This window comes from Pelmatolapia mariae, linkage group LG7 (genome assembly GCF_036321145.2).
Source record: "Pelmatolapia mariae isolate MD_Pm_ZW linkage group LG7, Pm_UMD_F_2, whole genome shotgun sequence".
Taxonomy (NCBI): domain Eukaryota; kingdom Metazoa; phylum Chordata; class Actinopteri; order Cichliformes; family Cichlidae; genus Pelmatolapia; species Pelmatolapia mariae.
Genome location: NC_086233.1, coordinates 46,323,376 through 46,334,362, shown reverse-complemented (window position 1 = coordinate 46,334,362; position 10,987 = coordinate 46,323,376). Strand labels below are relative to the sequence as shown.

Genomic DNA, 10,987 nt, shown 5'->3' with positions numbered 1-10,987 from the left:
CTCTTCCTGCATTACCAAGTGCAGCTTGTCCAAATGAAGATGACTGTGAGTCTTAAAAACAGTATGGCTAAAATAAACCCCAGGTTACAACCTTTAGAGAAAACTGTGATGTCTTTCCAGTGAACGAACACGTCGCACCACACAGAATGTCCAGCAGGGGGCTCTGTTACCCAGTTCACGTTATTCCGCATATGTTGCCTTGGAAGAGTCCAAAGTTCAGAATTACATCTCAGACAATTATGCCTCCAGGCCTTTAATGACTTGCACAATATACCCGAGTCTAACAATATTATCGCCTTTTGGTCTGATCATGTGACATAATAAGCAAACTAGAGCTGAAAAGCAAAAGGTTACAAGTTATATGGGAGGGAAAAAAAACTTTTGAAAAAAAGATAGCCATCTTGGATAGACATTAATATGGGCAATTTGATTTTAAAGACATATTTAATATTGTTTCTTTAGTATAATAAGACATAAGGCCTGGAGAGTATAAATTTAATAGCAGCGCTTAAGGTAGCTTTATCTGTTCAGGTGTATCACAAGTGATAGAAATACGGTGGATAAAGTATAAGCATTTATTATTCAACAAGTCAAAGTGCAATAGTGATTCTTTATAGCAGGCAAAAAAATAATAAATGTTGAGCCCCTATAGTATGGATCTGAAATAATACATTTGTGGCAACAGTCGTTCATTGTACCTGATATAAAGCTTAATAAACTTTGAAGGATTAAACCAGTGATTTCAGTTACAGTGGGAATCCAGTGTAACACGGTTGTCCTATAAATGGTGTGTTTGTACACCCAGTGTCAGTGTTCATGAAGAAGTTGAGTGCTATAATATTGTGTATCCTTTCTGTTTTATTTAGTTCTTTTTAAATTATTCTTCTTAATGTCATGTTCTTCCACCCTTTCCTCTCCTTTCTGAGCCCTCCTCCCTCCTCCTCCTCTCCTCCTTTTCGTCATTACGTGTTGGCCGGTCAGACCTCCTCGCGCCCTCCCCTCCTCTGTCTCCCCCCCTCCTCCTTCCCTCCCTGGGTCTTTTTCTCTGGCTTTTTCCAGGCTTCATGTCATACCACGGCTAATTCCTGAAATTCCTGCCCTCCTCTCGCTTCAAACAAGCGGCTTCAGGAAGGAGACGAGGCAGCAGAAAACAAACAAAGAACAGAGAGGGAAAAATAAGAAGAAACCCCCCTACGGACTCCTTATTTTATTTTATTTTTTAAAAAAAATCATAATAATAAAATAAAATACTACTCTACCTGCCCGACTGCCTGCCTGCCGGACTGCTAACAGGAGTTTGACCAGGTAAGCCGGTGCAAATGTTTCACAGTTTTCAGAGTGTTGAGCGCTGTTCAGGTTTCAGTTGCGGGGTCTGTCGGAGTGAAACTTTCAGTTTGTTGAACAATGTGGATGTGAAGTCAGTTGTTTGAGCGCCTTCTCTCTGAATCAGCTCACACTCGCTGTCGGAGATAACATTCCATAAATTACTCGCATTTCTTCGCTGGAATTCCTGCATTTTCCCCCCTTCTTTTAATTCCAGCGGTGGAGTAAGTGAGCTCTGACTTCCTGTGCTTTAGCCGGAACCTTTCTCCTTCTCTCTCTTTTTTTGTGAGGGAATAACGTCAGGGCTGTGCGGTCAAACATTAGCGCCCGTCTGGGTAAAGTTTTACTCCGGGATCATTCAAACGGTGTATTTATTAACCCGCAGGATTAATTAAGTTGTCTGCCCCTCCACCACTCCCCTTCTTTTCTTCTCAACAAGTGTGAGTAGTGTGTAAGTGTTTTGACAGGGTAGTGTCTTCTCAGTCTGCTATTGATTGAATTGTATTTAAGTGTGATTAAAAGCTGGGATAAATGATGTCATCAGTGGGACGATTAGGTAGAACTTCAAGTAGAATAGTACTAGCAAAATAAAAAAAATTGCTTTGTGTCTTTTTAAACTATAATTTATTATGGCATGAACTGTGGGAATCCCGATGGTTTTTTATTTTATTTTATTTTATTTTTTAAATGTCTAATATATTTGTTTAGTTCGGCAAATAGGCTACAGTCAGCGGGATTAAAGACATGACGTGTTTTGCATGTATGCATTTACCCTGCGCTCTAGATTATAATCAAAGCAGTTTTTTGGCCATTTAAAATATCTGTTATGTTATATTTGTTGCCGTTTCTGCTGCTCTCTTGACCAGGTCTGTCTCGAAAAAGAGTTTTGAAATCTCAGACTTTTTTTTTAAGGATGTATAAAAATCACTTGAACAAACAATGATTGTAGCTTCTACCTTGTGGACAGAAGGGTGCTTAGATGACTTGATATCATTCACGAGGGGTCTGCTTTGATACCTTACAGGTCAACAAGCCATTTACAGCAGTTTAATTACTGCCAATACTTTATTTTATTTTTTATTTTTTTTGAATACTGGTGTTGTGCAAAAAAGTGATCAACTGTCAAAAGTCATTTCCGATGTATGTGTGTGTTTAAATGTAATTTTTTTAAAAATATCTACCAAATTGCTTATATTGGTAAATTGAATGTAGTCAGGATAAAGAAATGACATGTCTTGTTGGTATCTTTATGATTGTGCTTTATTGTAACTGCACTGTAATCAGTGCAGTCTTTTTTGGTTGTTTACCGGTAAATGTCCCCACAGAACTGTGATGTTGTATTTTTTGCAATCTCTGCCTTCCTCTTGGCCAGATCTCTCTTTAAAAAAGACATTTTAATGTTCTTTTTGGCTAAAATGACTTGATATCATTCATTAGAGATATGGGTTGTTTTTTTTGTTTGTTCTTTTACTTTTTGGCACATGTAAGAGGTAAGATGGAGCTGCCATTTGCTGTTTAGTGTATATCCACTTAATAGTTGTAGTCATGCTTTAAGGTGTAATGTAATCATCATAGTGTAGCACACTGAAGAGGAGTTGAGTTCAGCTTTTAACAGTTGTGTAAATCATTACATGACTTGTTGTCATACTCTTTATTTTTAAAGAAGCTGTACCTGAAAAAAAATTAATAAATGGAAATAAACAAGCAGAGAAGAAGCTCTGCGTATTTGCACTTAAGCAAAATCCAAAAATACAGTGTAATTAGTTGCTGTACACTGCTGTACATCAATGCACACATACTCCTCAGCTTTTAGTGGTGGTAGTAATGAAGTTTAAAATAGTTATGCAGTTCTACTTTATGTGTGTATTTGATTTGGCAGCTCAAAGTTTTGCAGATTATGACAAATTGGTGTGATATGAATCACAAAAAGCAGCATGTAGTGTGATAAACCTCTTAGAGTTAGAAAGCACCAGCTACAACTGTCTGCACTCATCAACGCACTATATTGTCTAAATTCTCGTTACACTGTAATGCATCAGCAGCAGTGTATCAGTCAACGCGAGATGTAAATGTGGTTTGGATAGGAGGCCTTCATGCTTATGCTGGATTATAGATTCTGGATCATGTTTCTCTTTGTAATACCCACAGTGACATGGGAATCTGTGGAACTGCTAGAAATGAAATACAAGAAAAGAAAATCTACACAAAGCAATTTTATAGTATATAAGTCTCTATTAATAGGTGAGCTGTGAAAATGATCTTTTAAAAAAAAAAACTAGTTTGCAAAGCTTTATTGATGTTTTCAGTTAAGTGTGTGTGTGTGTGTGTGTGTGTGTGTGTGTGTATGTGTGTGTGTACAGTGTGTACAGTGGCTGGGACAATTGCATTTAAGCAGCTTTGCTTCAAAGCGAAAAGAAAAAAAAGTATTTTATATTATTATTTTTGTCTCAATTTCTGATTTTAGCTTTACTGCGGTGTCCATTTTGAATCTGGCATCTAGATGAATACCTGTCATGTCCCTTAGGTCAGGCTGCTAAACACACGAAAAGGTCCTATCAAGACTTGTTGATTAGTTTGTCTGTTCTGGGCTACTGTAGAAACATGGTGGTATCTACCATGGATCGATTCCCTGGCTACTCTGATCTGCATGTCGAAGTATCCTTGGGCAGGATACTGAACCCTGAGTTGCCCCTGATGAATCCATTATCAGTGTGTGTGAGTGTTACACAAAGCAGTTATAGAAGAATGCATGAATGTGTGTGTCATTGAGTGAATGAGGTTTGTAGTGAAAGTTTTGAGTAGAAAAGCGCGGTCCATTCACTCACTACTTTGCAAAGGAGAACAGAACTAATAGAACCAAAGCAGTTCCTATTTTCAGGTATTAATACACAAAGCAAAGCATGCTTATCAATACTTTATTCCTTTCCTCCTGCATATCCACCAAAATCCTACACGCTGGATCTTTAAAACAATAAACATATTCAGATTTCGGCCTTATCTGTGTATTATAGACTTTTCATTGTTCAATATATTGTAATACATGTACAGTTCAGAGTGTGGATCGTGTGTGTGTGTGTTATGGTGTTTGTAGGTCAGATAAGTGAGTATATTTTTCAGAGGAGCAACAGGTGTGAAGGAGCAGGAAAATCACACCTGCCAGAGCCTCCTCTGAAGAGTCTGGCAGCTAGAGGAGTTGGCCTTTCTGTTTTCAAGGCTTTGGGTTCACTCTTGTCCCAGACACATGAATTATAATGTAATCTGAACTCTAAGGTTGCTTTGTTCACACTGGAGTAGCATTTGTGTGCGTGTGGGTGGATGTGGCGGGGCCTAGAGGTGGATGTGTTTGTGTGTTTGTGTGGGTGAATGAGTGGAACGAGAGGGGAGGTTAAAAAAGGTGTATGATCAAGAAGAGAAATATGTGCGCTTTCATCCTTGTTTGGGAATCATTGTGTGTTTGTGTGTGCATAGCTGCCCTGAGACAGGTCCTCTCCACAGTGGAGGAGTTTCTTTTTTTTTTTTTTTCCTGTACTCATCCCACATAGCGATCATTCCTCCTCCGCTTGCACGAGAAAAACGAATAATGCCTCAGATATGAGCCTTGTAGAACAAAGACTTTTTGCACAGCCCTCCCCTCCTTTTCTGCTAACGCTGCTGAGCACCCGTAGCACTGTGCAGTGTGTGTCTGTGTTGTCTATTGATTCCAGCCAGTCTGATAAATCTTTACATTTGGATTATCTGGGATTCATATGAAAGACCTCAGCTCTTTTCTCCGGTGGCCTGTAGAAAGGGCAGAAGTTAAGTCTTGAGGAGCGTTAACTGTGGGATTCTATATTATAATAACAAATTAACAAAAGAAGCAAAAGTTCAAAGTCTTTACCAGCCCTCATCATGTTCAAGCAGTTACGGAAGCATTTACACCTTGGACTGTTGAGAACAACCACTCCACTAACTTTTGGCAGCTTAGCATACCGCATGTTATTAGTGTTAATAGTTTGTTGTCATTACCTGCTTATCAGCCCAGCATTTGGAGCCCCCTGTTTTACTTAGTTTAAACCCACCATGACTGATTTTATTTGCACAGCTTCCTGTCGCCACAAGTCTATAACACTCTTGATTGATGCTGGGAATTTAGAGCAGCCTGCTGCAGGTGAACGCTACATCTGGCTGCAAGCGGTGAGACCAAATGATCATAGAGGGGTTGTGGACTGTGCAACCAGGCAGAGCTGTCAGATGATCATTTTCACTTTAAGTGCTAATCAGTCAACTGATCAATAAATCGACAGGATGATTGTGAAAACAACCTTTGGCTGCTGCCTGTGATGTGTAAATATACTGTGAGGGGTTTACATTGCCATATCAAAGTCGTCCTTTTATGTCTAATATGCAAAAGCCACTGTGTTGTGCATGCATGTGTTTGTTTAGTGTGTGGAGCTCGGAGACTCCCGCTGGGGCAGCCCAGTGGGACTCGGTGCCAGAGAACACGTGCTCTCAGCAAAAACCTAACAAAAAAAACCTGTTTGCAGCCGGAGGCTCTCACTGCCACTTTATTTCTATCACGTAGCCTGATCCCATACTACCTCCTTTTTGCCAGAATGTTTCCTGCCTGTCTTTACATTCCCGGCCCGATTAGTGGAGATTGTGACCACTTCAGCACAACGCACACACTCGCACACAGACACACTCTGTGAGTGTGGCAAGTACTGTGACTTCTGGATATCTACACAATATCTGTCTCAGTCTCTGTGTCCCTGTCTGGTCTCATGCTCACAGTAACACTGCTAATAGGTGAAAATTGTTTCCTTCTGAAGAAGATGAGGTTTTACGCTAAAACCACTAAGATGAAGTTCGGGGTGCAATTAAAAATAATCAGGACATTACCAAAGTCATTAGCAGTGTCTGTCAGTACAGTGTTTCCAATAACGGGTGTGAAATTTCCATCTGAGCCAAAGTGTTGAACTGCACAGCTGATTGACGTTGTTTATAAAAAGCCGCCCTGCTTGCCCACCTGGCTGGCTCTGGTCCAGAACAACCTGAGGCTCATCTACCTGCAGCTTCTTGTTGGCGTTTCCTCATGTTTTACAATATGTGTCAGTATGTGTGTCAGAGGGAAGGTTTCATTGTTTCTGTGTATGTGTGCCTCAGCCTTGCATATGACCCTGCTCTGATAAAGTCTTTGTTAGTGTTTTAACTTGTGTATGTGTGGGCATATTTTTGTTTTTGTGTGTCCCAAGTGTTTTTTTTCCCTCTGTCTCACAAGTTTTAACCGTGACCGGGTTTGCTTAGTTGGTCAGTGTGTACAGTTGTGTAAAGGAGTCGGGGCAGCCAAGGGGTTACGTGGCCCCTTGACCACAGCACCAGCTGGGGGATTATCCTGTTGAGCAGATCCAGGGTAGAGGGGCCACGCTGGGGCTGGTCTGGAGGCGTGAGGGAGGGGAGAGGGCTGTTTTAAGGCATGGCTTAGGTTAATTAACCTCCTGGACGCTTCGAGAGAGGCACAGAGCTCCACACTAATGGTTTATGGCCCCCACAGTTCTCACTTTGACATGCAGTGACCCTGAACTGGAGTTGTGTTTAGTTTAAAATCACGTCCACAAACAATAGAAATGTCACACTGGGATTATATCTGTCAGTTTCAGAAAGTTTAGTTTTATCGCAACTTTAGCAAAGCCATTAGATCTCGAGTAGCTGGTCAGCTTGTGATCGAGATTACAGCTTTCATAAGCTTTTTAACTAGTTTGAATTATGTGAGGGATTTAATTCAGAAAACTTAGGTTGGATAAGGCTGGAGGGATCGTTTAAGCGAGCCATGTTATGTGACTTAGTTTCCTAGTTTTCTTCTTAAGGGCAATAGCTCTGTTAAAATCTGTGGATAAACTAACGCCACTCCGTTACACTGCACATGTCACACAGATGCTTGGCTAGGCCGAGTATTTTTTAAGCATACGTTATAAAAGCAGTGCCACTTTGACCTTCACAGTGTCACAAGAGTAGATCTGTTAACTAGTTGATTATGAACAATGTCACACTTTGAGTGCAGGGTCAGGTCAGATTTTTTTCCTTGAGGGTTATCCAGAGTTCAAAGGTTTGACTCCTGTTTACAAATGAATCATCACCTGGACACATGGCGAGTGCGTTATGCATTTTATTAATGATTAAATCTTTAAAATGGGAATTCTCGCAATTTATAGAGGTGAAACCATGAAACCTTATCCAATGGATGGTTTCTGTAACTGCTTCAAATGCTTCTTTCACAAACCCTAATCCTAAGTAGAACCGTTTTCCTGAATCCTTTTTATATTTTAATCTTCAGAATTAAACACTGAGAAGAATTGCTCATAAGTTTGTGTATGGACAGTCTGCTCCCTTAGTAAATATGGCATACTGCTTTTAGTGTTTTCTGACTTTTTGCTTTTCATGTGTTGGAGTTTGTGTGGGTTCAAGTTGTTTTTAAAATCTATATCTGTTGTTGTTTGTACACATGTAAGTTCATGTGCGTGTAAGAAACAGAAATTGATGGGGCCGAATGGCTGACTGGCCGGACGCCTTGCAGGAAGCTTTGTGGAACATCGGGGGGCTCAGAGGAAGTGCAGGGGTGGGGAGAGCAGGGGGTGGGGGATGGCTGGAGAGTCTTACTCACTACCCAGATCTCTTGCCAATCACAGCCTTTTTCGTTTAAGATCCTTGTACTCTCTCAACACACGTTCAGGTTTGGCGTTATAACTGACGTAATGGTCACCGCTTTTCTTGTTGCTGCCCTAAATGGCCATGGAGAGCACCGGCAGGAAAAAAGTCAGTGACACAAACCCCTGTTTGTATTGACTCATGAGTGCGGAGCTCTTTCTTCACCGCGTCCTACTATTGTGGCCGTTCTCCCATTTTTCTCCTCCTTCTCCATTTGTCAAGAGGAAGCGGTGGAGCCGACAACTGTCTCGTTCTCCCCTCCCAAATATACATAAGGGCTGTGTGCATATCCTAAAGAAATTGGTGTGTAGGGAAAACAGGATGTGAATCTGCTGCGACTCAAACATCCCTATACTGTCACCCTTCCCTCTGGATTTCAGCACTGTTTAGAAGTTTGTTTGTTTTTCCCCCCTGTCGCAAACAATCACAGGAATGCATAAGTTAATCGTTTTAATAACTCATCTTGTTGTTACAACACTCTTACACCCCAAACAATGCATAAACACATTGATTAGGACCTCAGCTGAGGATTTTAATAACACAGTCACTTATAGCGCTGATGAAGAAATGGACAATCCTTAAAAAAGCCCCATGGCTTTAATATCCTGCTGTGATTCCACTTGGCATGTGGGTCTAAGTGTGTCTGAGGATGCAACTTGCAACGTGACGCAACTTTAATGTGTCTTCTCATTTGTCACACCCCTCCTCTCCTCCAACACCACATGCCCTCTGTTATTTGTTTTCATGTTGGCATTAAACTTATTATTAATCTTTTTTTTTTTTCCCAGTGAGGGTTAGCAGATGTTGAGCTGATGTGATCTAATAATGGCCCTAATGTAGCAGCTAGGTTGCTAATAGTGTAGCTAAGAACTGGGTCTCAGTGACATTTCCTCAACATGATTCACTTTTCTGAAGATATTATGAAGACATGAAGATATTTGGTCAGTATTAAGAAAATAATAACATCCCACTGCCTCTTACATCTTCAACATATCCCTTTTCCTTTCCATCCCTGTGATCTGTTGATGATGCTGTTGTAAATCAACATTTAGTACTTAAGCATCAGTTAGCTACTGAAAAAAGCGAGCAGAAACAGAATAGAAATGTTAAATTGCAATTAAAAAACTTTTTTAAAGGTGCCGTGTAATTTCAAACTGCAACTTTTCAAACAGCTCCAAAAATTTGTCACAAAATGTTTCTGTGAGCTAAATGTACAGTTTCTCCCAGGGAGAGAAAAACCCCCCAAAAACATAAAAAGGAGAGGAAAGGACAGGTGTAGCTGTTCAGCTAGTATATTTTTCTAATCTTTAAATTTTATTGTCCTGATTTATTAGTTTTAATTCCGATATTGGATCTGCATGTGATGTTGATAAATTGTGTTTTTGTGAAATGTCATGAAAAATAAGTTGTTACTAGTTTTGTGTTATTCACTGGTTACCAGGCACTTTAGTCCAGGCTACCTTTTATACTAACTTTGTAGTGTCTAGGTGATCGAAATCTGCCATGTAGCTCACTTAAGATCTGCTTATATCAGTTGTCAAAATCCACAAAGAGCAGTGATGTCGGAGTAGCAACACAAATCAGCGGATCACATTCTGTACACAAAGAACAATGTACTGGAATGCACAAAACAAATTATTATGTGACTCATTTCTGGTTAATTCTGCATTGCTACACCTGACCTTCAGGTTCCCCAACGCACCGAAGTCCATTTTAACCCCTGCTTCTAAATGAAAGAACTAAGATTTTGAATAATGGTCTTTATAGGCTGTGTGTGATAACTGTTGTAGCTGCTGACCATGTCAATTAAGCTGAATAAATGATAAAATTATAAAATATTAGTTAATAACAGTCATTGGTTTTGTGAACTGCTTATCATAGTAAATGTTCTATTGTTGCTGTTTTTGTAACAGTATAAATGATATCAAACGTTTAAAAGCATACATATAAGTGGTTGTCCTTGTTAGATAACAAAAAACACTACTGTTATCTCTACACTATTTTGGAAATAATGTAAAATCATTAAAACATTTTCTGTAAACTGACAGAGCACCACTTCAATTTTTTCCCCTTCTGCCTTTCTTTTCTGTCCTGCCACATCCAGACGCAGCATCACCATCACACCTGTGGAGTTCATACAGACAGATTTGCTCCCTGCGGACACCTCGATCTCCTTCCACGTCCATCTACCACAAAGCTCAGACCCTCCACCACTCGCTCTGTGGTCCTCTCTCTGTCATCCCACCACGTCTGCGGAGTGGGTGCCAGCTCCCTCCCCCAGGGGTGGGAGTGAGGAGCTGGGGGACGGACTCGACAAACCCCTAGAGAATGATGCCGAGGGTGTGTGGAGCCCTGACATCGAGCAGAGCTTCCAGGAGGCCCTGGCCATCTACCCACCCTGTGGCCGTAGGAAGATCATCCTCTCAGATGAGGGCAAGATGTACGGTACGCCCATCTCTATAGTCTACTCTCTGTGTGAAGGACAGGATGATGTTCTCATGTGCACCAGGGTTCAGGATAATTCTCCATAAATTAAACAAGTCAAGAAGTCTCCGATTTGGTTAAACACTATGTTACACTTTCAGACACACAGGTCCTTAATTCAATTCAATTCAATTCAATTCAATTTTATTTATATAGCGCCAAATCACAACAAAAGTCGCCTCAAGGCGCTTTATATTGTACAGTAGATAGCACAATATTAAATACAGAGAAAAACCCAACAATCATATCATATGACCCCCTATGAGCAAGCACTTTGGCGACAGTGGGAAGGAAAAACTCCCTTTTAACAGGAAGAAACCTCCGGCTTAATGCATAGTGTATCATATTTGATACACAGAGTCTTTATGAGTTGTTAAGACTTCTACATCATTGGTGTGTGTTTTTATTTCTTTTCTCTCCGAAAAAAATCTACAACTCTATAATATGTTTTCAAGCGCTAAACTGCAAAAAAAAATGCTGGATGTAGCAAATATGACAC

At 40.4% G+C, this 10,987-nt stretch overlaps 1 protein-coding gene across 3 annotated transcripts in view; it reads left to right on the top strand.

Annotated features, from left to right (window-relative positions):
- The first annotated feature begins 1,480 nt into the window (after positions 1–1,480).
- LOC134631200 (transcriptional enhancer factor TEF-3-like) overlaps positions 1,481–10,987 on the top strand; it is a 36,965-nt gene continuing 27,458 nt past the window's right edge. Inside the window, exons 1-2 of one of the 3 annotated variants that reach the window (XM_063479288.1) lie at positions 1,481–1,547; positions 10,109–10,449. In XM_063479288.1, the coding sequence (XP_063335358.1) occupies positions 10,443–10,449 (7 nt within the window). In that variant the 5' untranslated portion in view covers positions 1,481–1,547; positions 10,109–10,442. Of the gene's footprint in view, positions 1,548–10,108; positions 10,450–10,987 lie in introns of those variants that run through there. The other 2 variants (XM_063479287.1, XM_065471326.1) reach the window with 2 other exon arrangements.